Below are 27,864 nucleotides of genomic sequence, written 5' to 3'. Positions count from 1 at the left end.
ACTTTACAACAGCTCTGTTCATTCATAAACACAAGCAGAAGCCAGGGATACTCTGTCATATGACTATAAAGCAAAAATGAGATAGACAACTACAGTGTCAGCATCAATATAACTTTCCTGAGGTCCTGAAGAATTGTTTAACAACAGATCCCCATTCTGGTCCAAATGCAGCTGGTTGACAGTTTGTTGAGCAAAGCATTGGAATAAGGGATCCTAAAGTGTATACCCTGGTGTGAATGTGAGACTTTACAAAAGAAAATTCTGACATATTATGAATTAATACAGCAGTAAAATTATCATTTCACAGTTTCCTCATATGTTCTTGGAGACAGATGGCTCGTTGTTGGTTGCAATACATTGGGATGCTTGAAGCTCTCTCTGCACTGTGGATCCACTTTGTAAGTTTGAGCCTTGTAGGTTCAAAACCTGACTTTTGACTTCTTTATTTTGCTGCAGGTTCCCCATACCCCACTTCTGATTTCTGTATATACAATCTGCAATGTCGCTACACCTCGACAAAGAAGCAATTAATAACAGATAAAAAGTTCGGCACACCAGCCTCACAACAAAACTCACAATTAAGCTTGGGAGGCTTCCATGTCTCATTACATAGTGCTTACACACTCCCAAGAATGTGGATGTTTTTCATTTATTTCTATATATAACTCCCAAATCTGAGCTGTATTAAATTTCATTTTTGAGCACTTTAGGAGGAATTCTTTTTGTGATTAAGGAAATGGAGTTGTGCATTTGTATACTATCTAGTCTGTTTTATGTGTTGAATAACTGTCATGACATAGTAAGCCCTATATAGCATCTTCAATCTTAAAATCAAGTAGACTTGTGCAACCAATTTGTAAGGGACAAAAGCTATTCTTTGGAAGACAATGATCACAGTCTAATCTTATCACCACAGCCAAAATATGACTCAGACCTGTTCAGTACTAGGTGTAGTGCTGCCAGTCTTAACATATTGATATGGTTGACATACTTCTATTTACCACAGATTAACAAAAAAAAAAAAAATTACCGTGTTTCTTGAAAATTCAATGTCTCCCCACAGGACAACTCCATGCGCTCCAAGTGCTGCACTTTCTCCAATGGTGTGCACCAAATCCATCTGAAACAAACACACCCAGTCTCACGTGACAGGTTTTCAAATGAGTAACCGCATTCAGCATTTTTTTTATATTTTTTACCAGTGGAAGCATTAAACATGTTTTACTGTACCACTTAAGTACTCTTGTGGCATAAACAGAAATAGCAGTTAAGCAATCACATAGGTTTCATTTATATTACAGTATTATAGAGCTTCTTCACATAAGAAAAGGCAGGGTGATGTCAGCATCAGCTATAAATTACATTATTTCTAACAGGAAAGTGAATGATCCATTTATTTGTCCATCCATCCATTCATCCAGTCAACCAGCCAGACAGCTATTCATCTGTCTTCTAAACCACTTGCATTGGTGAGGATCACACAGAAAGCAAACTGCAACCTAGACTTCGCTATTCACAATAGGAGTCTTATTCATATACTAGATCCTAAGATATTACAAGGCAAATAGAGATATAGTTCCAGCCATGTGCCCTTAGTCTATCCCAGGGCCTTTTTTGGTGGTTGTGCCTGGTGTATTTCCAGTGGGAGGCACCAAAGGGAAATCTCCATGAGGTGCTTAAATAACACAAACTAACTGCTGTAAGCTCAGAGGTATAATAGCATCTTAGGTTGTCAAGCTACCCCCTCCTATCACAAAGTGCAAACCCATCTATCTACTAGACAAAGAAACCTTATATAATTTACTGTATTTACAGTCTCATTCTTTTAGTCATCACCCAAAGATCATGGTCAGAGGTGAGAATAATATATACATTGAAAACTTCTTCCTGTCTCTCAGTTCCTGTTTCAAGATCACAGTACTCCAAAACACATGTAGTAGTGTCACACAAATGTTCTCTTCTCCACTCTTGAATACAACCTCAGAATATTTGAACTACTCTACCTGAGGTAGCTTTTCCCTCTTACCTACAGAGAACAATTCACTCATTGGACATAGGATAAAAATCAACACCTCTGAGTCAGAGGTTTTTCTAATTGTTTCATCTTTAGCAAAGAAGCACTCTAGATCACACTGGAGCTCACAGTCACTTGTCTCGAAAAGGAAAACAACCTGCGAAAGCAAAAACCGAAACTCTACATTCTGATATTCTATCATCTATTAACACTGTTATCATTGTTCTTGAAAATCATAAAGTGGACAGGTGACAAAACACAATGTTGGTGTATTTATCTGACCATCCTTTATGCACTTGACTTAACACTGAGAAGCAGGGGTGCTGCTATAACCAGGGTACATGCCCCCATAACATTATGAGTGCCCCAGTTAGTGCGATAGTAAAAATAAATAAAATAAAAAACAGCTTCTTCCATCTCTTTTTTATCTATAGCATGAGTCAGCCATTTCTCTCACTCTCTTTTTCCAGTCCATGGCTCTCAAGTCAACAACCAGAAATCAGTGTGGGGAAGTCGAACTGACAGCTGATGCTGGCATTTTTATGCATGTGTGCACGCATCTGTGTGTACTCTGAGTTACTTTATGAAAGTCTTACTGGGTGAGTATTACACTCTTCAAACCTCTCCTCATACTTTCTGATCAATCACTGAGGTACTCAATGCCAGTTATTACAGTTTCATGCCACTTTTTAGGGACAAGCCAGGAGACATGCAGTAGGGAAATGTATGTAAAAAGAGTCAAATCCTAGATCTTTGACTACAGAAAGCAGCCCATTCGGAGATTGGAGCCTCAGTCTTCTTCACCCGTTGCCACATGTTCATTAACTTCTTCAATTTCTATTAAATCAATGAGGATTACCTTAAGTCATAGTTCTTGTTCAGAAAATACATGCAGCTGCAGTTATTCTGTTAACTTTTTAAGTGAATTAAAGTGTACTTCCTCTTCTTGTTTTTTGATTTTGCAAAACATCTCTGATTTTTGTTTTATATCTATGCCCTGATAGCCATTAAATTATTTTTTATGGTAGTTGGTATTGTTAAGAAAATGCATTTCCATGCAGCACCCATTCTAACTTTTTAAGTAAATTACAGTAGTCTATCACTTAAGACTCTGAGCTGTCAATCTGCTTCCTGCAGTCAAAAGTGGAAGGCTTTAATATGCCCCCCCTACATTTGCCTACTGTGGTGTGACTTTGATCACATCACTCAGACAGTGCAGGAGTCCACTCCGAAAAAGGGTGTTTTATCAAGTGAGTTTATCTGGTTAACAAACAGATAAAAGAAAATATTTTAAATTTGTGCATTTTGAGCCTTAGCCACCTATGATTTCTGGCTTTGTCCAGATTTCTTTAGCAAAAAAGTTGGGAAGTATTTTGATCTGTTTCCTGTAAAATCTGTGGCTTTCTGGAAATTGCTGCGGACTGCAGTCATTAAATAATGACAAGTATGTACGTTTTTGAAAATGCTTGCTAATGCAAAGTTTTTTCTTCTAGAAACTTTTGAATTATATAACAGAAATATTTAACATTTTCTTTGTCTCTGATTTTTAAGCTAATGGGTTGGTAGGCCATGAGGGATACAGTGGATTGCAATGTATGGTTCTTACACCATTAAGTTGAAATATACTGCTTTGTAATTTTTCATGTATTTGTTCAATCATTTAATTGCAAGCAGACGTCTGAAAGTATACTGTCATACAAGGGGTTGTGTATTAAAATTGGAGAAACAGTATGCACTGATTCAGAAAAAAAATTCAGAGTAATGGCGTGATGGGGTTTATAACTGTAGTACTATAGGGTTGTCCACATAGCATTTTGTCAGGATAGTTGTAGATTCTATATTGATAAAACTGAGAGATCATTTCAGGAAAGAATCCATGAACACGTACAAAATTCAATAATGTATAATTAATAGTCCCTTTAGCAAACATTTTCAAAATTAATTCAACACAATCATTTAAGTTATTTGCCACAGACATCATTAAAAATCCAGGGAGACAACACTGAGTGAATATTTGGAAGCACATAAATTATTTTGGCAGCTAAAAATGAATGGGGTATTTCATGGATTAAATTGGTCCCTATATAAACTGTATTTTGAAATTAAAATCCTGTGAGCTTGAGGTGGGGTAGTTTAAGATATCCAAGAATATTTGGTTCATACATAGAATTCACAATTCTTTACAGTGTCAGCATCACAAACAGCACAATCACGTTCGGTGCTGATGGCCATTGGTTTAATTCCCACACCAGACTGATTACTGATACTGCAGTTTAGTATGGGGGGGGGTGCTGTATTCCTGAGTGTGCTGTCCTTCAGATGGACATTAAACCAAGGCCCTTCTACCTGAGTTGGTATTAGCTCAGGTAGATGTAAAAGATCCCACAGAAATGAAAAAAGGGAAGTTCTCTGATGCCCTGGCCATATTTCCCCAATTAGTATAAATACCACCGGAGTCTACCCTGAAAACAGGCTAGTAGCAGAGTAGGACTAACCTAGTTAACAAAATATAGACAGAAAATTTCATACATATCTACATATTTATTTTATGTTTGTAAATATAAAATATAACCATATACACAATTGAATTCCAGCTGACAAACTCAGTCTAGCCAGACAAGCTTCCAAGTCAATTTAAGAGAATAAACCCAGTCCTTGATCTACACTCTCATATTTTCCTATTTCAAAACTTGAATAAAACCACTAAAGTCTTCCTTTTGGTTTTTGGTTTTCAAAAACTTTAATTTTGAAGAACGTCCAACATAGGTAGGTGAGTGCTGTGGCAAAAATCTCTCTTTGTTTTATTTCAGTTGTCTTGTAACACCTACTCCACAGACAGTTGGGGTATTTATACTTTGTACAGCATCAGCACATTAGGAATATGTAAATATGGATACAAAAACGTTATTTTCATTCCTTGATGGAGTTACATTAATTTATATAGATTTGGATACAAACTCTCTACTCTCATTGGTTAACAGTGTTACATTAATTTTGTATAGAGATGGACCTATGGGAGGAGACTGGCTGGGTTATGACCAACGCTTTCACAAGTAAGCTTTATCAGACCTACCTATTAATCAAACTAACATTCAGTTGAAAAGTAATTAAACTAATACTCTGTTGAAAAGTAATTAAATCAATGTTTTTAAATTACAGCCAAACTTCTATTAACATTAAACCAGGGAACGTTATCCAGGGTTGAATAATAGGACCAGACTACTTGGTTCCAGAATCTTAAACATCTTAAAAAAACTTAAAAATGTATTAAACAGTTGTCATGTATTTGCATGCCCTTTAAATGTTTTGTCCTTTAGATGACCAGAGGATGTTTGGCGGAGGCCTCTTGATTAACCATATTTCAATTTGGGTAATGCTAGAGGTACTGCGGAGCATGTCAATAGTCCCCAGAAACGTATGCAAATGGGGTAAAAGCCCAGGGGAGTAAATGCAAGATAAAATAAAACAAAACAAAATACCAAGAGTGGAAAAAGCAGAACGTCAACCTTTAGACAGTGAGCATAAATAGCAGCAGTGGATTAGAGAAAACATTTGCATTAAGAACGTAGTCACTGTCAGTAGTAAGCACGATGATGCAGTTTTCTTAGGTTCAATACACTGCTGATGGAGATTATAGTGTTAAGTCCTGGGGGTTTGCCTGCATTAAGCCGGATCTGCCATTCCAGCTCCATTTTCTCCAGAATGTCATTGCTGGAGCCTCGTAGTGTTCCCTTTTTGACCATATCCATGATATGGAACCTAAAGGAGTTATGCCCAATCTTTTTGTTGCTGTGCCTTGCCAATGCATTGTTGTCGTTGTGATATTTTATGTCATGTAGGTGTTGAGCAATCTTTTTTCAGCCTGCTCAAAGTTTTGCTATATAAAATGCGCCAAATTTTGAACATTCTGCTCCGTAAACTAGACACTCACTGTCGCAGTTCCCTCTGAGTTCGCTAAAAAGGATTTCTTTGTGTTTGGTTAATTGAACTTATTGGCATTGCTCAGCAACTTACATTAGCCACACTACTTATTGACAACATTTTTATCATCTGGGAGAGCTCAGAGGAGAGGTTAAGGGAAGTGTGTACATTCCCCACTGTTGTCAGTGGTGAGGATTGAGGCTCCTTGATTACTGAGCCAGTGCTGGGGCATTACACTCGTCATACTTACCAACTGTACAGACTCATTGGTTATCATTAATTCATCCTCACCATGGATATCATATTACTGTATATCACAATCCCCCACTATAAGGGACTGATGCAGTATTTTAAGAAATAAAGCAATACCACATACTTACCTGCATGGCAGAACTTGCTGTCAGGCTAAATTCTTTTTCCTTAAGTAAGCTTTTCTTCAGAAGTTCTACAGAGTCTTATGACTGCAAAGATAAGCCTTAGTTTTGCCAAGCTCTTTGTGAAATGGGTGAAACAGCAATTTTTTTTCTGTAATTCATAGTTAGTGTCAGAACATTACAAGACTTACACAGAAAACTATTTTTCCAATGAAATTTTCCAGTCCTTCTTGGGTTGTTTACCAAGGCCTGTCTTTCTCCAGCATACAGTCACCAAATTCTCCTTTCTTACATTTTCTAGAAGTTAAATTGTTAGCTTATCACTCCTATACAAATATATCAGTTTACAGTAAACTAAATGATTCATACAGATTTCATTTACCTAGACTTTTCCCCCCATCTAAAGCATATACAGAAGAACTGACTATGCTCAGAACTTCTTCCAGTATTACCAAAAGCTGCGGGTCCAGATATGTCTTTGATATCACCGTTCTAAAATGAAGTTGTCCTGGGGTGCTCTTAAACAGCTAAAGAAAGATTCACATTTCTCTCCCAAATAGGGTATGTGATATGAAACCTTGAATTTCAAAATATTTGTTTGACATGCACTGAGCTGAAAGGTTACCCACTTTAGAGGATGATGAGTCTCTGTAACATGAAAGCTATGCTAACTGCTCTCTGTGGATATTAGAACTCCTAAGTCTCTTCTGTAACAGAACGTGCAAATGGCTGAGAAAAAGGGGAGGGGCTTCATAAATGTTTTTGAGACCTATACATTCCAGGGGCACTTAAGGGATACATGCTTCTATAAAAGAAGGGGTACTGCTTACCAGCAAAATACAAATGTATAGAATTCAAGCTTCTTCATGAGGGAGAGAATCAAGACAAACAGAGAAACTAAAGATGAGAGGACCCAGTTTCTGCCAATGGAACTGCAAGTATTTACCTTCCTGAGGGATCCAACATATATCAAGGAAACACCTAGCAAATACATTCATTTTTTTCAATTGGTGGCTGGCACAGTGTTAGGGTATATTAAAGTACAGAAGGTCAGCAAGGTCATTTCAGTTTGTCCACTGTTGTCTTCACATTACAGTATAGTCACTTTCTGCCTTATGGGTGGTGTATTGAATGGTTCATTCAGTAGGGCTATGTGGACATCACTAATAGCTTAAGGCAGAGTAGTGAATTGTATGATGACCATGACATTTCAAGAAAATTACAGTAGAATGAATGCACCCATAATGTTATATTATGTCACAAGATGTGCCCTACAACTAAAGGCAAATGCCTTTAAAGATTGCAATAAGTTCTTTTGAAGATCTACCAGTGTGAGTCACTGAAAACGTTAACATATTTTATAGTCCAAAAAATAGAAGATGTAGACATTCTACAGAGTTTGAAGCTTGGTTTCACCTTAATATAAGCAACTTGCATGACCTTGAAAATTGTAAGTTCTCTATGTTAGGGCAGAAAGAACAGCTCACTTCTACATCTCTGAAGAATAAGTGCAGCCATGGAACTAAGTAAACGTCCTGACAGATGATGAGTACCACAGCAGGAGGCACTGGCTGTTCCAATTTTCAGTAAGTGCTTCCTTGCTGGGCTACACATTTCATGTCATTTCTTCTTTAGAAGCTTGTGATTGTGGATATTAGACCACAGTACAGCTTTGTTCATTGGATTGCAAGGTTTCATCCTGACATGAGCACTCTGCAGGTCATATTTATTGTAACTGCTTAATGTTAGGGCAGACCATGCTGGAGGAATACTTCATTGTGGATAGAATAATACAGGCATATTATGATAGCAGCTTTATGTCACTTGATGAACATTACAACAGAAGGCACTCACTGTTCCACTCAGTAGTAAGTGCTTTTGATTTGGGGTACAGTCAGTTCCATTTTTTATCCTTTTTTCATATTTTTATTAGATAAATTCAAAAAAGATGATGCCAGGGGCATTCTGTCGCTTGACCAGTACTTCATCACAAGGTACTGGCTTTTCTATTCTCCAGTGTTTTTGTTAGGGTACTGATTTTTCATTAAAACCTCTGATGAAAATGCAACCACAAGATGATTTGGGGCTGTACAGTCAGACTACAATTTAAAATAACTTTAAACTAGCACTTTCAATAAACGTGCACTTTGCTCAGGAGAAGCATGTTGACATCATTTTTTAAAATAGTATATTCTCAACTTCAGACATTCATCTGTCAAGCACACATTACTGAGAGTAACCTAGTTGTAGCAAGAACCTTTTAGATAAATGTACTAGTGACTGCCCTTTGTTGTGTACTCATCTAAACAAACATTTCTGCATGTAAATGTCCTGAGCTATTCAACACCGTGTGCATTTTGACACCATGCTATTTGTACTGCAACAGTTGCACTTTCTTGTGGTAAGAAAAAGTGAAATGAGTGAGCATGTTTTGAACAAACTAAAGCAGGATCACTGCAAAAAGTAGAGTTGTAGCCTAGAGATACTGGTAGCTTCTGTTATGGTTAACAGTAGCATGTGAAAAGGTGCAGGTTAAGTAACAGTCCTGTATAGAACTGCCCGAGACTGCAGACCATTTTAGCATGTCGAAATCACCCCCTATTTGTACTTCACCAATGGCACTTTCTGGGATTTACATTTGTAAGTGCTTTTAGTTGGGGTATCAGTAATGTTAAAGGTCAGCAAAGAGTCCCTAATTCTGGACATTGGGCTGAGATCTGTTGCATGATGAGTACCTCAGCTGAAGGCACAGCCTCTTATACTTTGCAGTAAGTGCTTTCTTGTTGGGGTCACTTCTTCTACCATTTATTGTGGAGTGAGATAAGGGTATAATATCTTTTTTAGGAAGTTGAGTGTAGTCTTTCACCCTAAGATGACCACTCTGCATGCCTTTGATAATGTGAAGTGCTTTGTGTTAGGTCACACCCTACTGTCATCCATTTGGTATAACGTTTTGTCACTTAATGGCTACCACAGCAGAGAGTACTGGTTATTCAACCTGCCAGTAAGTGTTTTCTTGTTGGGATGCAGATCAGTGTCACTTTCTCATCCTGTTTGGCTGCCAACTGAGATCTTTTCTTTCTTACATGGCATAAAAAAAATTGAATTGCCCCTGGATACATATACCTGTACCAGAAATTTGCTTCAGGTTTCAGTTATCTGAAGACAACTTCAGTTGAAAAAAAAAATAATTATATATATATATATATATATATATATATATATATACACACATACACACACACACACACACCATATTATTTATTGGGATCTATTATTTTGGTTCTTTTGCATTCGCTATTCATTCCTGAGTAATCATATGTGGCTATATATATGGTTACAAAAGTGTGAATCAGCATTTTAATTTTCTGTCCCATTATGCACAATAATGCTCTGCTGAAATCCTGCTAGAACCAGCTGGTAAAATAAAATAGTGCTACTCCATCCATGTAAAGACAATTTGAGTGGAAATATGTGGGATGGTACTTTAATGATTCTAAAATGTTATCAATAAAAGCATTATGCATCCAACAGGAACATCATCACTATCTGTGGTTTTGTTGCACTATGTTTCTACAGCAGTAATGCCTCATTACAAGGCTTTAGGTTTGAATGGCCCAGTGGAAGAGAACTGGTATGTGAACACATGAAATTATATAAAAGTGCAGGTACTTCCATCACGCAAATAAGAAATGTTATAACATTAGTACTGTATCCATGAGGTCTTATAAAGAACATTTAGTGCTAGTACTTGTTTGCAAAAAATGCACATTATACTACACATATACACTTGTTAAAAAATATTCTATTACATTTTTGTTATGATACAGAAACTATAATACCATGTAATAGAAAAATGTGGTTATTTTATTATTGCCGCTTTTTAAATGATTCTATAAATAATTCAACTTTGAACAAACCTAATAAAAGTCATTGTTTTATGATAATGAATGGAAATTCAATGTCCACAAAAATAAAAAAATGCCACATAGCAAGCTGTCCCAAGTTAACATTCCACAAAATGCTGCTATATATATACATATGGCCAACTGCGGCCTAGTTCCTGTGCTTTCTGGCATGTTGCACCTTTCTCCCATCCAGCCTTCATAACACTGGCACTGAAATTCTGTTCCCATTTTCTGTATTTGTTCCCTGAGTGTTCTTATTGGATTAAATGAAATACTGTGACGATCGGTATGTTCTTGAATTTGAAAAATTTGTCCATCTAGATGAAGGTAACTATTTGTTTCTGGATTCTTTCTTAAACATCGTCCATTTTTGTTGCATGTAAACTGGCTACAAAGTTCTGCAGCCTTGGTGACGTTGATAACATATGGTCCCAAAACGCTTCTTATGTAGTCACGGATCAGCATACAGTTAGTCTGTTGGTAAAATCAGGAAATATCATTTCTAATTAGTAAATATTGCTTTTAAGTACATACTCATTTTGAGAAGCATAAAATATCAGTGGACAGTTTTACTTGTTCCTTTTATGATTATCTTAGTAAATAAAGTATACAAAATAAAGAAATCTAAGTAATAGACAGCCCTCAGTCATTTCATCTGGCACAGCAAATATACTATGGTAATAGAAGAAGATATGGAACAAGGTAAACGCCCAGTCCAAACAGCAATGAATATAATAAAAATGTAACTAAGGATTAGGGCGAAACACAGCTCTAAAAGGTAGTAAAATGAAATGTCACTTATAAATCTCATCAACCTTCAGTCAGCTCAGCTAGTCCAAAAAAGAGATTTACGTCCAACTTAAAAATCCATTTCTTTTATTACAGCAGGTACCAGAGTTAGCGCTTTCACCTTGCGGTTTCATCAGACTCACTACAAAGTACAAAATCAATGAGTCTTAAATACTAAAAAAGGGGCAGAAACACAATCAATTAAGCTTGTTAACAACAAGTTCATTCCTTAGCAACCAACTCAGTCAATAAAATCTACTACATACATATTTGCATAGACACTTGCATAACACAATAAGTTAAAAACATAAAAAACCAAACTACATATTCATACACTTCTAACTAATATCATAAAAACATTAAGTACAAACTTTATTTGACTTTCAATCTCCTCATCCTTAAAAAAGGTCTCAGAGAGACCTTCGCATTTAACCCAGGGACCGTGTCATACTCATTTTGAGAAGCATAAAATATCAGTGGACAGTTTTACTTGTTCCTTTTATGATTATCTTAGTAAATAAAGTATACAAAATAAAGAAATCTAAGTAATAGACAGCCCTCAGTCATTTCATCTGGCACAGCAAATATACTAAGTGAAAATATTGTAACTTTTCTAAACTAGCATGGATATCAGTCCTCGTATGCAAGGAATAGATCCCGTGACATTGGTTCCATACACACTCAAGAACAGAATAATGATAGCAAGTGGGTTGTTACAATTGTTATGTTGTGCATGCAAGTAGGTAAGCACTTCATTTGTTGATATTTTAATGAGTGACGCCAATGGAAACTACATTATCCTGACAATAAACTGAATGAAGTATAGCAAAAATGTGGACTAGTTTTAAGTCCCAAGAGAGACATGTATCAAGTTTTCTTTTTCCTCCAGGAATGGCAATCTTGGAGTTGGTATATATAAGTTCGGGGGTTGTCACATGTACAAAAAAAAAACAATCATAAGGGAAGAAGAGCACAATGTTCGATATTAATTCTTCTGTATTTTTGGTCTTTTTTTGTTCCAGCCTTGCATCACTTTGCAATGAGTCCTGAAGTTTAGATAGTGTGACAACACATTTAAGTGAAGAAAGTGAAAAAGCAGAAACCATAATGAAATTATTGGACCTCCAAATTATTACAGCAGAAATACGCAATATATAGTTATGCCAATGGTAGAAGAAAGTGTCAGTGATATTTTGTTTTACAATACTTTATACCCCTCACCCAACAGCTAGAGATTAATGTGTCACCTAAATAGTATGCCCTAGGTATGAGAAAAATGAAATGTACAGAATACTTAAGAATCGATTACACACTGACTGCAGGAGGTACACTGCATCAGTTAAGATATAAATGTTGAAGCTAGATTGTTTTCTCCAGCTGATGCATGCCAGCAGTTTTAATGTCACATTATTCCATTTGCTGGATTAAAATGAAACTGTGTGCAGTGCAAACTGTACTTTCTATATGGCATAAATGTATTTTTCCCTTTAAAACAATGGAATCCTATAAACCTACAGCAAAATATCATTGAGACTGAAAATAATGGATACTAACAATTGCAGTGACATTGGAAGCTAATCCTCTAAATGAATAATAAGATGGTGAAATTCATAAAGTTAAACTTTACAACAGCTCTGTTCATTCATAAACACAAGCAGAAGCCAGGGATACTCTGTCATATGACTATAAAGCAAAAATGAGATAGACAACTACAGTGTCAGCATCAATATAACTTTCCTGAAGGTCCTGAAGAATTGTTTAACAACAGATCCCCATTCTGGTCCAAATGCAGCTGGTTGACAGTTTGTTGAGCAAAGCATTGGAATAAGGGATCCTAAAGTGTATACCCTGGTGTGAATGTGAGACTTTACAAAAGAAAATTCTGACATATTATGAATTAATACAGCAGTAAAATTATCATTTCACAGTTTCCTCATATGTTCTTGGAGACAGATGGCTCATTGTTGGTTGCAATACATTGGGATGCTTGAAGCTCTCTCTGCACTGTGGATCCACTTTGTAAATTTGAGCCTTGTAGGTTCAAAACCTGACTTTTGACTTCTTTATTTTGCTGCAGGTTCCCCATACCCCACTTCTGATTTCTGTATATACAATCTGCAGTGTCGCTACACCTCGACAAAGAAGCAATTAATAACAGATAAAAAGTTCGGCACACCAGCCTCACAACAAAACTCACAATTAAGCTTGGGAGGCTTCCACGTCTCATTACATAGTGCTTACACACTCCCAAGATTGTGGATGTTTTTCATTTATTTCTATATATAACTCCCAAATCTGAGCTGTATTAAATTTCATTTTTGAGCACTTTAGGAGGAATTCTTTTTGTGATTAAGGAAATGGAGTTGTGCATTTGTATACTATCTAGTCTGTTTTATGTGTTGAAGAACTGTCATGACATAGTAAGCCCTATATAGCATCTTCAATCTTAAAATCAAGTAGACATGTGCAACCAATTTGTAAGGGACAAAAGCTATTCTTTGGAAGACAATGATCACAGTCTAATCTTATCACCACAGCCAAAATATGACTCAGACCTGTTCAGTACTAGGTGTAGTGCTGCCAGTCTTAACATATTGATATGGTCGACATACTTCTATTTACCACAGATTAACAAAAAAAAAATTTTTACCGTGTTTCTTGAAAATTCAATGTCTCCCCACAGGACAACTCCATGCGCTCCAAGTGCTGCACTTTCTCCAATGGTGTGCACCAAATCCATCTGAAACAAACACACCCAGTCTCACGTGACAGGTTTTCAAATGAGTAACTGCATTCAGCATTTTTTTTATATTTTTTACCAGTGGAAGCATTAAACATGTTTTACTGTACCACTTAAGTACTCTTGTGGCATAAACAGAAATAGCAGTTAAGCAATCACATAGGTTTCATTTCTATTACAGTATTATAGAGCATCTTCACATAAGAAAAGGCAGGGTGATGGCAGCATCAGCTATAAATTACATTATTTCTAACAGGAAAGTGAATGATCCATTTATTTGTCCATCCATCCATTCATCCAGTCAACCAGCCAGCCAGCTATTCATCTGTCTTCTAAACTACTTGCATTGGTGAGGGTCACACAGAAAGCAAACTGCAACCTAGACCTCCCTATTCACAATAGGAGTCTTATTCATATACTAGATCCTAAGATATTACAAGGCAAATAGAGATATAGTTCCAGCCATGTGCCCTTAGTCTATCCCAGGGCCTTTTTTGGTGGTTGTGCCTGGTGTATTTCCAGTGGGAGGCACCAAAGGGAAATCTCCATGAGGTGCTTAAATAACACAAACTAACTGCTGTAAGCTCAGAGGTATAATAGCATCTTAGGTTGTCAAGCTACCCCCTCCTATCACAAAGTGCAAACCCATCTATCTACTAGACAAAGAAACCTTATATAATTTACTGTATTTACAATCTCATTCTTTTAGTCATCACCCAAAGATCATGGTCAGAGGTGAGAATAATATATACATTGAAAACTTCTTCCTGTCTCTCAGTTCCTGTTTCAAGATCACAGTACTCCAAAACACATGTAGTAGTGTCACACAAATGTTCTCTTCTCCACTCTTGAATACAACCTCAGAATATTTGAACTACTCTACCTGAGGTAGCTTTTCCCTCTTACCTACAGAGAACAATTCACTCATTGGACATAGGATAAAAATCAACACCTCTGAGTCAGAGGTTTTTCTAATTGTTTCATCTTTAGCAAAGAAGCACTCTAGATCACACTGGAGCTCACAGTCACTTGTCTCGAAAAGGAAAACAACCTACAAAAAGCAAAAACCGAAACTCTACATTCTGATATTCTATCATCTATTAACACTGTTATCATTGTTCTTGAAAATCATAAAGTGGACAGGTGACAAAACACAATGTTGGTGTATTTATCTGACCATCCTTTATGCACTTGACTTAACACTGAGAAGCAGGGGTGCTGCTATAACCAGGGTACATGCCCCCATAAAATTATGAGTGCCCCAGTTAGTGCGATAGTAAAAATAAAAAAAATAAAAAACAGCTTCTTCCATCTCTCTTTTTTATCTATAGCATGAGTCAGCCATTTCTCTCACTCTCTTTTTCTAGTCCATGGCTCTCAAGTCAACAACCAGAAATCAGTGTGGGGAAGTCGAACTGACAGCTGATGCTGGCATTTTTATGCATGTGTGCACGCATCTGTGTGTACTCTGAGTTACTTTATGAAAGTCTTACTGGGTGAGTATTACACTCTTCAAACCTCTCCTCATACTTTCTGGTCAATCACTGAGGTATTCAATGCCAGTTATTACAGTTTCATGCCACTTTTTAGGGACAAGCCAGGAGACATGCAGTAGGGAAATGTATGTAAAAAGAGTCAAATCCTAGATCTTTGACTACAGAAAGCAGCCCATTCGGAGATTGGAGCCTCAGTCTTCTTCACCCGTTGCCACATGTTCATTAACTTCTTCAATTTCTATTAAATCAATGAGGATTACCTTAAGTCATAGTTCTTGTTCAGAAAATACATGCAGCTGCAGTTATTCTGTTAACTTTTTAAGTGAATTAAAGTGTACTTCCTCTTCTTGTTTTTTGATTTTGCAAAACATCTCTGATTTTTGTTTTATATCTATGCCCTGATACCCATTAAATTATTTTTTATGGTAGTTGGTATTGTTAAGAAAATGCATTTCCATGCAGCACCCATTCTAACTTTTTAAGTAAATTACAGTAGTCTATCACTTAAGACTCTGAGCTGTCAATCTGCTTCCTGCAGTCAAAAGTGTAAGGCTTTAATATGCCCCCCCTACATTTGCCTACTGTGTGACTTTGATCACATCACTCAGACAGTGCAGGAGTCCACTCCGAAAAAGGGTGTTTTATCAAGTGAGTTTATCTGGTTAACAAACAGATAAAAGAAAATATTTTAAATTTGTGCATTTTGAGCCTTAGCCACCTATGATTTCTGGCTTTGTCCAGATTTCTTTAGCAAAAAAGTTGGGAAGTATTTTGATCTGTTTCCTGTAAAATCTGTGGCTTTCTGGCAAATTGCTGCGGACTGCAGTCATTAAATAATGACAAGTATGTACGTTTTTGAAAATGCTTGCTAATGCAAAGTTTTTTCTTCTAGAAACTTTTGAATTATATAACAGAAATATTTAACATTTTCTTTGTCTCTGATTTTTAAGCTAATGGGTTGGTAGGCCATGAGGGATACAGTGGATTGCAATGTATGGTTCTTACACCATTAAGTTGAAATATACTGCTTTGTAATTTTTCATGTATTTGTTCAATCATTTAATTGCAAGCAGATGTCTGAAAGTATACTGTCATACAAGGGGTTGTGTATTAAAATTGGAGAAACAGTATGCACTGATTCAGAAAAAAAATTCAGAGTAATGGCGTGATGGGGTTTATAACTGTAGTACTATAGGGTTGTCCACATAGCATTTTGTCAGGATAGTTGTAGATTCTATATTGATAAAACTGAGAGATTATTTCAGGAAATAATCCATGAACACGTACAAAATTCAATAATGTATAATTAATAGTCCCTTTAGCAAACATTTTCAAAATTAATTCAACACAATCATTTAAGTTATTTGCCACAGACAACGTCATTAAAAATCCAGGGAGACAACACTGAGTGAATATTTGGAAGCACATAAATTATTTTGGCAGCTAAAAATGAATGGAGTATTTCCTGGATTAAATTGGTCCCTATATAAACTGTATTTTGAAATTAAAATCCTGTGAGCTTGAGGTGGGGTAGCTTAAGATATCCAAGAATATTTGGTTCATACATAGAATTCACAATTCTTTACAGTGTCAGCATCACAAACAGCACAATCACGTTCGGTGCTGATGGCCATTGGTTTTATTCCCACACCAGACTGATTACTGATACTGCAGTTTAGTATGGGGGGGTGCTGTATTCCTGAGTGTGCTGTCCTTCAGATGGACATTAAACCAAGGCCCTTCTACCTGAGTTGGTATTAGCTCAGGTAGATGTAAAAGATCCCACAGAAATGAAAAAAGGGGAAGTTCTCTGATGCCCTGGCCATATTTCCCCAATTAGTATAAATACCACCGGAGTCTACCCTGAAAACAGGCTAGTAGCAGAGTAGGACTAACCTAGTTAACAAAATATAGACAGAAAATTTCATACATATCTACATATTTATTTTATGTTTGTAAATATAAAATATAACCATATACACAATTGAATTCCAGCTGACAAACTCAGTCTAGCCAGACAAGCTTCCAAGTCAATTTAAGAGAATAAACCCAGTCCTTGATCTACACTCTCATATTTTCCTATTTCAAAAGTTGAATAAAACCACTAAAGTCTTCCTTTTGGTTTTTGGTTTTCAAAAACTTTAATTTTGAAGAACGTCCAACATAGGTAGGTGAGTGCTGTGGCAAAAATCTCTCTTTGTTTTATTTCAGTTGTCTTGTAACACCTACTCCACAGACAGTTGGGGTATTTATACTTTGTACAGCATCAGCACATTAGGAATATGTAAATATGGATACAAAAACGTTATTTTCATTCCTTGATGGAGTTACATTAATTTATATAGATTTGGATTCAAACTCTCTATTCTCATTGGTTAACAGTGTTACATTAATTTTGTATAGAGATGGACCTATGGGAGGAGACTGGCTGGGTTATGACCAACGCTTTCACAAGTAAGCTTTATCAGACCTACCTATTAATCAAACTAACATTCAGTTGAAAAGTAATTAAACTAACACTCAGTTGAAAAGTAATTAAATCAAGGTTTTTAAATTACAGCCAAACTTCTATTAACATTAAACCAGGGAACGTTATCCAGGGTTGAATAATAGGACCAGACTACTTGGTGCCAGAATCTTAAACATCTTAAAAAAACTTAAAAATGTATTAAACAGTTGTCGTGTGTTTGCATGCCCTTTAAATGTTTTGTCCTGTAGATGACCAGAGGATGTTCGGCGGAGGCCTCTTGATTAACCATATTTCAATTTGGGTAATGCTAGAGGTACTGCGGAGCATGTCAATAGTCCCCAGAAACGTATGCAAATGGGGTAAAAGCCCAGGGGAGTAAATGCAAGATAAAATAAAACAAAACAAAATACCAAGAGTGGAAAAAGCAGAACGTCAACCTTTAGACAGTGAGCATAAATAGCAGCAGTGGATTAGAGAAAACATTTGCATTAAGAACGTAGTCACTGTTAGTAGTAAGCACAATGATGCAGTTTTCTTAGGTTCAATACACTGCTGATGGAGATTATAGTGTTAAGTCCTGGGGGTTTGCCTGCATTAAGCCGGATCTGCCATTCCAGCTCCATTTTCTCCAGAATGTCATTGCTGGAGCGTCATAGTGTTCCCTTTTTGACCATATCCATGATATGGAACCTAAAGGAGTTATGCCCAATCTTTTTGTTGCTGTGCCTTGCCAATGCATTGTTGTCGTTGTGATATTTTATGTCATGTAGGTGTTGAGCAATCTTTTTTCAGCCTGCTCAAAGTTTTGCTATATAAAATGCGCCAAATTTTGAACATTCTGCTCCGTAAACTAGACACTCACTGTCGCAGTTCCCTCTGAGTTTGCTAAAAAGGATTTCTTTGTGTTTGGTTAATTGAACTTATTGGCATTGCTCAGCAACTTACATTAGCCACACTACTTATTGACAACATTTTTATCATCTGGGAGAGCTCAGAGGAGAGGTTAAGGGAAGTGTGTACATTCCCACTGTTGCCAGTGGTGAGGATTGAGGCTCCTTGATTACTGAGCCAGTGCTGGGGCATTACACTCGCCATACTTACCAACTGTACAGACTCATTGGTTATCATTAATTCATCCTCACCATGGATATCATATTACTGTATATCACAATCCCCCACTATAAGGGACTGATGCAGTATTTTAAGAAATAAAGCAATACCACATACTTACCTGCATGGCAGAACTTGCTGTCAGGCTAAATTCTTTTTCCTTAAGTAAGCTTTTCTTCAGAAGTTCTACAGAGTCTTATGACTGCAAAGATAAGCCTTAGTTTTGCCAAGCTCTTTGTGAAATGGGTGAAACAGCAATTTTTTTTCTGTAATTCATAGTTAGTGTCAGAACATTACAAGACTTACACAGAAAACTATTTTTCCAATGAAATTGTCCAGTCCTTCTTGGTTTGTTTACCAAGGCCTGTCTGTCTTTCTCCAGCATACAGTCACCAAATTCTCCTTTTTTACATTTTCTAGAAGTTAAATTGTTAGCTTATCACTCCTATACAAAGATATCAGTTTACAGTAAACTAAATGATTCATACAGATTTCATCTACCTCAACTTTTCCCCCCATCTAAAGCATATACAGAAAAACTGACTATGCTCAGAACTTCTTCCAGTATTACCAAAAGCTGCGGGTCCAGATATGTCTTTGATATCACCGAGTTCACATGTAGCTAACATGTTATATATTCTATTATTTGCAGGACATGTTCCATTGTTTATTTTAGAAAAAAACAGGAAGATGTCTGTCTGAACAGTTCTGGAGAAAACTTCCATTAAGGGTCACTTGGTTGATTATTTGTCTGTCTGCCTGTGTTCTCCAGGAAGGCTTCAGTTATGCTGACCATTGAAGAGGTACTCGAGCCAACTTTATAATTTGCTCTGGATGCCTGTAGCAATTCAGTCTTAAATAATTATTGTTTTCTTCAGTCAGGCCCTTGTCTGTTCAAAGTTAATAGTCTTGCTTTTACTTTATTTTATTCTTTTATTGTCATTCCAATTATGCATTCTCATCTTTCTGTTATCTTCTCTCCCGTCTATCGCTCTTTGTTTTCTGTGATTCTTTCCACATTCTACTGTTCCCTTCTTACACAGTTCACTCTATACACACATCCACATACAGACTCGCACTCAAACACATATGTGTGTGTCCTGCATTTGGTCTAAATATTTTTTTTTAACAGATGTCGACTAAGGACTATGCCCCCCTGCAAAAAAAAACCAATGCTTTTCGTTTTAATTCTTAGGTGATGAATTGTACGTTCTGAGCTTCCTTCTCAGTACATATGCATGGCATGGTATACTGTACATCCATATCTTATTATACCTCCTTCCTATCACTAACAACACTAACTTTGCAGGGCATACATACTGTTGTATACCCTAATCTTCTTATGTTCCTTTCCATTTACTGCTGATTTATAAAGTCGTGTGATCTCTTATGTTGTGTGCTCTACCTTGTACAGCCACTTGATTGCCATCTGTAATTGCTGCATTCATGCAGCAGGTCAATACCTGACACATTGATCAGCTTGTTTGTGAGTACAAACTCAGTGCAACAAACAGTTCTATTTATCATTTACGCAGCTGTCTGGTACACAGCAGGGGATGTCTATTAATCTAGTCAGTGGTGTAAAGGAGTCTGTTATTTATCATGTTGTAATATACTAATACAACTTCTCATAATTAGGGAGAACTCAATAATCAAATCCTACAGATTCCTTAAGACTGATAAATGATTTAATATTTGCAGAAAAGAGAAAGCAAGGAAAACAATTACATTAACGGCAGCTATATATTTTTTATTTTATTTATATTTGCTAATCTCATTATATCACTGAGCCTCTTGGACCTTTCTCAGGCTCAGCTTGGGAGCTTCATTTGGTTATGTGACTTCCTTACAGTCACATAGCAGGTAAATAGAGTCTGAGGGAATCCAATCCTCAACTAATAGATGAAGCTTGTGAACATCTCTGAGCCTTAATCCTTTATGCAGATTACCAGGCTTCCATTTTAACCTTGTAGTTATGTGTCCCAATATTTACCACATCCTCTGTCAAAATGTATGCTTAGACTTTGACTTCAGTTATCATAAAACTAAACACACTGCAGTTATCAAACTATTTTAGCAATGTACAACAGAATTCTTCAAAGTCATTCTTCAGGGATGTGTTCTCTTTAGGTTCCCTGACACAGTTCTGTAAAACCACACAGAGCCATAGAAAGGACACTAGATGGCAGTATACAGCAAAGCAGCATTTTACAGTAACGGTGACCGCTGACATTGATTTGTGGATAAAAGGGCACAAAACATTATTGTATTATTTTGTTCAGCACTAGATTTGTATAAGAAAGTGGATGTTTAGTTTTCAGATTGCAGCAACTATTTTCATGTGAATCTTAGTTATGGATTTCATTTTATTCTTTAAAACAACCTCTAACTTTCTTGAAAAAAAGTTTAAAAAATATATTCCTTCTTGTTTCTACTGCAGGCACCTTTGACGTTTCACCTTGATTCAGTGCACTCCCTCTGAGATAGACTCTGTCTGTTCAGATACGGTAGAGAAATGTCTTTTCATTGTGCCGTATTCTATTCCTGTTTTCTGAGAGTTAGTGGTAAACTGAGATATCAATGCCTTTTCTCATTTCACTTTTCTGAAAATAAGGGTAAGTTTCTTTTGTATATGTTCTGATGCCTTTTTTTCTTCCAAAAGTAAGAAGAAAGTGTCTGTCTTACACAGAAGCACAGAACATCAATAACACGAGGTAGAAACACACAACAGCAAATGCACTGAAACCACCATCTTGCAACTCTGCACCCCCACATACCCTCTGGTAATTAAATATACCAAGTCTCAGATCGCAATACAGTGGGAAAAAAGGGAAAAAAAAAGAAACAGTCCCTGTTGTACTACAGTCTCACCTAACAAGCTTCAGGCTATTCAGTGCTAATAAAAATGCTGGTAGCAACATAACTTTTCTGTTGTGTTTTGACCTTGTGTGATTGATGTTCTGTGCTTTGATGTACAAAGCACTGGATATTCTGAATTTTATTAAGGTCGACATACACAAGGATATTCTGAATTTTATTAAGGTCGACATACACAACATCTTCACCTCAACAAAGTAGTTCAGCAGGAGTAAACAAGTAACACGCACACACTATGTGCAGACCAGGGTAGGAATGGGCTTAAATGTGCCAACATGTGTATATATATCACAGTGTTCTCTCTTGCAGTTGTCATTGTCACCATTTGTTTCAATAAATGATGCATTTATATGTGCCAGCATATTCATATCATCCTGGAATGCTGATAAAGCAATGAAGCCACAAACGTCATCAATGTTATTATCCAAGTTTGACTCAGATTGGTGGCAGTACCCCATGTGATATTTCTGTTCCACCAGGCAATGCAGCCACATATTTAAAGTCAATATGGTTTTATATGAACTTTGGCACTGTTGATCTGACACCTGTCACTTATGACCTGTGCAGTTTAACAAAGGAAAGCTAATTAATGCTATTGTACAATTACACAGTAGCAAGTCTTTGTCTGCATAATATCCTGAAGGGTACCCCACGTGTATGTGACACTTTCTGTGGTATTGGCCTGCATGATTCCTGTAACTGCTAAGTGTGCATCTAACATCTCAAGCTGTGATATCGATACATACTCATTGTTGAAATGTAACACACTATTGTTGTGCACACGTCCTGTACACATCCATGAAAAATGTGCATAGCACTGGGGTTACATTACACAGATGATATCCAAACATAATGGAATAGTAGCATAAAATCCTCTGTTCTGCAGTTAAGTAAAGTACAAATAAGGCATGAGATGTGTAAACAACTGCTGAACCACCATGAGGGATTAGTCTGTTACTTACAGAAGTTTCATGGTGACACGCTGGAGTGAGTTATACATGGTCACCCATTATGCTCATACTTGCAATAACCTTGGGTCATCTCTTAATGCTGTGTTTCCAGTATCCATTGTGATTGTGAAGACCAGAATTTTACAGAATGTCCACATTTTTGCCTCTTATTTTTTGGCCTCTTTCTCATAAAATCTGTAGTTTTCTGGGAAAGTCCTGGAGGACTGATGTTTCTTAAATAATGACAGACATTTGAGTTTCGGATTTCATGTCCTTCAGGAAATACATGCTGATGCAAAACTTGTTTTTCTAACAAATTTAATAAGTTTATAAGAGTGGTATTTAAAACTTGTTTCTATTTTTGGGCCTTTGTCCCCCATTAATTTTGGCTTTGTTCAGATTTCTTGTGCTAAGAGTTTCAGAGGTATGGTGAAAGCATCTGGCAAAACCCGATTTTACTCATAGGTGAAGCTCACTTTATTAGTTCTGTAGGGTGTGCAGCAAACCACAGTTGTGTGAGCAGTATGAGAAATACCATCAGTGCAGCAGCACACAGCAGGTCAGTGCATTATGACAGATCAGTAACACAATAACACAGTACAATACATTCAGACATTTGATAACTCAGACAGGATCAAAGTTACCACCTGTCCCCTATTTGTGCAGGACAGTAACTATTTGGACAGCTATGCCATGTGGAAAAAACATGAAACATTGCAAATCCTTTGAGGCTTAAGGACAAAAGAATACTTCCAAAGTTTCCTTTAACAGTTGTATAAAATTAGTTTGTATGTAAAACAGTGTAAATCATATGGAACAATGGAAACATTTAAATTCCACAAGTGTAAGTTTTTATTTGACAAAAAATGAAGAAAAGACCTTTAGACTCTTGTGTGTGGTTGTGAGTATAGTTTGTCCTGCAAAATCTTAGTTTCCATTAAAACCAGTCCCAATTTGAACACTTGAAAAAGTGGCAACCCTAACAGCATGGAAGCTGTGTAATCTCTCTACAACAACGCTATGCAAAATACATACATGTAGTGCTGGAAAAGCTGTATACATCATATCTCCAGACAGAAGAGTGGTTACTTAATTGTCTCATTCAGACCCATACTAGAAATGTGTGGTTATATCAAATGCAATGTATAAAGTGTTGATTAGCACTGGCAGCACCTGAAGACATGCTAAAGTATACAGTGTGCATCTTTGAGACTCCTTCTTGATATACCCGTGCACCTCCCACAGTGGTAATTTGGTTTTAGGAAGCACTGGATTATGGATACACAATCACCACAGTACAGAAAGACATAAGCAATCCATAGCAGTTTGGTACAGATATTCCAGACTATGTCCTGCTTCAGTCCTACGTTTGTATCTGACATTGTATGTTTGCCAACTGTTTGACTCTGAACAAGTCTCCTAACTAGACATTTCTCATAGGTCATCCCTGAAAAGGGACTGTGTATCCAGTGAATGTACACAGTTAACAAATCATTAAATATGTATATATACACACACACACACACACACACACACACACACACACACACACACACACACACACACATGCCCCGCTACAAGTGCACAGTGATGTGAGTATAGTAGATGTACTGTGTATGGCCTGCAGTCATAAAAGTGGTCTGTGGACACAGCATGGACAATTGGCTCTGTGTAAGTATTTAACATCCCAGATTAATTAAACCTTTATAATAGTATTGGACGCTATATATTGTTATTACTGCATGTCATACATGTGTATCACAAACTGTCCTGTTACATATCACCCTGCACATAATTGTACTCGTATGTTACAACCTACTCATTGACTGCTCAGTACTAGCCACTGAAATGCTATTGACGCATGCAGGGTTGACTGTCATCCATAGACATTGTATTTATACCAGTTTGCCAACCTTTATAATAACCAGCAAGGTGGCATCCTGTCTGCAGTTTGTATGCAATAAGAAATCTGCATGCTTTGACAACCACAGCAGTGGCTTGTATATACTAATTATGAACATATATATGGAATGTGATGCTGATACTTGTTACAACTCCATTTCACATATAATGAATGTTTGGTTCATGGAGCTTTCTTACTCTTACACAAGTGTTAAATAACTGAGGTTTCAGTTTCTCATGTACACTCACCTGACCTGTAAAATTAATCTCTGGTTTTAAAAGGGAATGGCTGCCACCATGTTTTTGTCTGTGTATGCTGGTTGTGTTTCCATGACACTTAGAAGTGGGCAGTCTCAAAGTTGTGTTTGACACTTATCTGGCTCCAATGCACAGTTACCTCATTGGGATGGCTACAGTGGTTTGTACAATTCTGCTCCATCAGTACTTTCTGATGCCCATCTGGGTAGCATGCATAGGGGTGATGGCCTTTGAGGTCATCTATTGACTTCTAGCATAGGCGGCCACATCAGGGATCCAGCATATGCTTCCAAAGTACAATACAACTACTCTTGCAGCATGTATACAGAACTGCTACAGCAGGGCTACATGTTACACCTTGGCAACCATTCATGATATGGAACCTCCACCCTGATACAATCTCTGATTCCCCCAACCTATTACTCACCACAATGGATTGCACTGACATCTCACATGACCCTTAGACAGTACAGGTGGGGTGGAGCACAGTGACACATGGTATGTGATGACTGTGCTCTGCCTACCCCTCTGGACTGTGTAGGTAATGAAATGTCTGATACACAGCATGGCCAGGCATCGCACTATAAGACATAGTCTTGGTATTACTTCATGCCTCAGTTTTAATCTGTGTTGTCCATGTCATACTCATAGCTGGGGACCAGATGCTACCCCACTGTCAATGAAGCAGCGTTGAGGCCATCTCTGATTTGCACGTGGTATCACTGCACCTTGTTTCCTTTCTGCTGCCTATGGAGTATGTGCAAGTGTTCTGTGTTTGATCCTGTGGAGAGCCATTAGTGTTTAAAACAAGCTGTGAAAAAGTAAAGTTATTCTTATAACCAAGAAGCTGATTGATTTATTTAATAAAGATCAGAATAACAAAAGCCATACAATGCTGCTTTTTGACCAAATATAGGATTTTTTTATCTCAATTACTTACACGTGAGCTTGACAATATTTTAGGAAGTAGAGGCTACAGGAATGCCCTATAAGATGTTGTAGAGGAAAACAGTATGTTATGTTGTTTTGTTCTATGCTGGCTGTCACCCCTGCAAAAACACTTATTCTAAAGGGTTGCTCAATCTCCTCTCCAGTACTAAAACAATTCCTGTATTAACTTATCAGAATATTTAAGTACATGAAAAATCATTGGCTGTGTTTAATTTTGGTATGTTGTACTTGCACGTTTTGCTGTAGGACACCTTTAGTAACCAGAACAAAACATTTGATGATGACACCACATACAGGAACTACTCTGTTTCTCAGCACATCATTTTTGTACTTCACAGTTTCAGTACAAACAGCAAGCGCAGCACACCACACAATCAAAGTAAACAAAGGGGTCACCACTATGATGTGTAGGCACTATGAAGTAAGAGTAATGATGTATATGGGGATCAGATACATACCTCTCAACTGTCCCTCTATTTTAGAGACACCCCTTATTTTTTCTCTAAATTTTGCTGTGTCCCTCCTAAAATTGCTCTGTCTGTAAAAGTAGAGAGCTGTGATCAGATGTCCAACAAACATAACATGCAACAGTCAATATGCTGATGCCAGTCTCACATTAGAATCTCTTGGGGCAACCAGAGGTATTCAAAATCCATAGGATTGTCTATGAGTAGGAGCTTACATTTTAAACATATCTTTTTAATTTGTTCATGGTCTAGCACTTGTTTATTATATGCAGGGAACTAAATCCTGTCCCAATGCTCAGTAACTATAAAGCATGGGGTACCTGTTTATGACAAGACACACACTCACAGAGTTATTCACGGATAAATATATACACACACTAATTCATACAAATCATATACAAGCATGGGCAATCAGCAAGCATCAAATTCATCTAAGAGAATGGCTTTGTGATATGAGAGGAAATCAGAATACCCAGTGAAAACCCAAATAGACACAGAGACGATATGCACACTCCACAGAGAAAACACATCAATGACAGGTCTCAGCCTTCTGTCTCCAAAATGCTGAAACCTTCCTCCAGTAATATGGAACAAAGGGGAAAATGTGAAACACTGTTAACAACTTTAACTATGAAGTTCAGAGCATAGTTAAAATATATTGCTTCATACCTACAAACCGTTCTACTGATAATATGATTCACTATTGTCTACAATGAAAATTTAAGAATATCTTAACAATGAATATATGACTCTTTTAAAGGGAACAGCATGAAACACAATTTATAAGGCTTGAATTGAAGAACTGTTCCTCATAATGCAGTACAGTAGAAAGTCATGACCTCATGTGAGAACCCAGAGAACTGAGGTAGAAATGTTAAAAAACTACTGTCTCACTCTGTCCACAGCACAACTTTTTCTTTAGACATGAACTTTCAAATCACTTAAGATGGGTTAAAAGATATATTAAAAGTCTTAAAACTGTACTAAAATGCATTCACAATTCTTCATATAATGCCAAGAAAAAAACTGAGAATTTCTAAAGGGTGGCTATGGTTCTAAATAAAAGGCAGGGTACAAAATGTTGAGGCTACGGTGTTGACAATGATATGATAAATCTTACATACTCCCTGTATTAGAAACAAACAGAGCTTTGCAATTATATAGTTCAAAACACTATCAGCCTACAGGGATCTTACTAGTGAGACTTGTGCCATTGCACTAACATTAACTACTATGTTCTCTAGCTTGTGGAAATAGGTGGGAAGGGGTTCTAATCTCACAACAGTCAACTTGTCTATTTTCATTCAGGTTTGGCATAATGGTTAAAGTCTTTGCCTCATATGTACAAGGTACAGAGTTTAATTCTTACCTTGGGTTATTGGCTAGGCTTAAAATGGCCCTTCAAGGCAGTTAGCCTAGTATTCGCCTATGAGAATTTCAAGCCAATTTACATATACAGGAGGGACAGAAAAGTAACCAGTGTGAAAATGAAACCAGTATCTAAAGAAGACAGCACATTATACGAGAAACAGAAAGATCCACACATGTATAGAAGTTGCATATTATAGCCAGAGCCAAGTCAAGAGTGTTATGAGGGATGGCTGGCAATATAGTTTGGCTGTCTAGCCATCTAGAAG

General features: G+C 36.9%; 1 protein-coding gene across 2 annotated transcripts in view; it reads right to left on the bottom strand.

The window, feature by feature from the left end:
* Nucleotides 1-10,210: 10,210 nt before the first annotated feature.
* Nucleotides 10,211-27,864, bottom strand: part of LOC122806747 (hyaluronidase-like) — a 765,066-nt gene continuing 747,412 nt past the window's right edge. For both annotated transcript variants that reach the window (XM_044077422.1, XM_044077423.1), the window contains exons 3-4: nt 13,657-13,746; nt 10,211-10,691 (exon numbers count right to left, since the gene is read on the bottom strand). In XM_044077422.1, the coding sequence (XP_043933357.1) occupies nt 10,248-10,691; nt 13,657-13,746 (534 nt within the window). In that variant the 3' untranslated portion in view covers nt 10,211-10,247. The remainder of the gene's footprint in view (nt 10,692-13,656; nt 13,747-27,864) is intronic.

This window comes from Protopterus annectens, chromosome 7.part0 (assembly GCF_019279795.1).
Source record: "Protopterus annectens isolate FY-2018-M chromosome 7.part0, PAN1.0, whole genome shotgun sequence".
NCBI lineage: Eukaryota > Metazoa > Chordata > Ceratodontiformes > Protopteridae > Protopterus > Protopterus annectens.
Note: the sequence above shows the minus strand (reverse complement) of the source record. Positions and strands in the feature narration are given on the sequence as shown.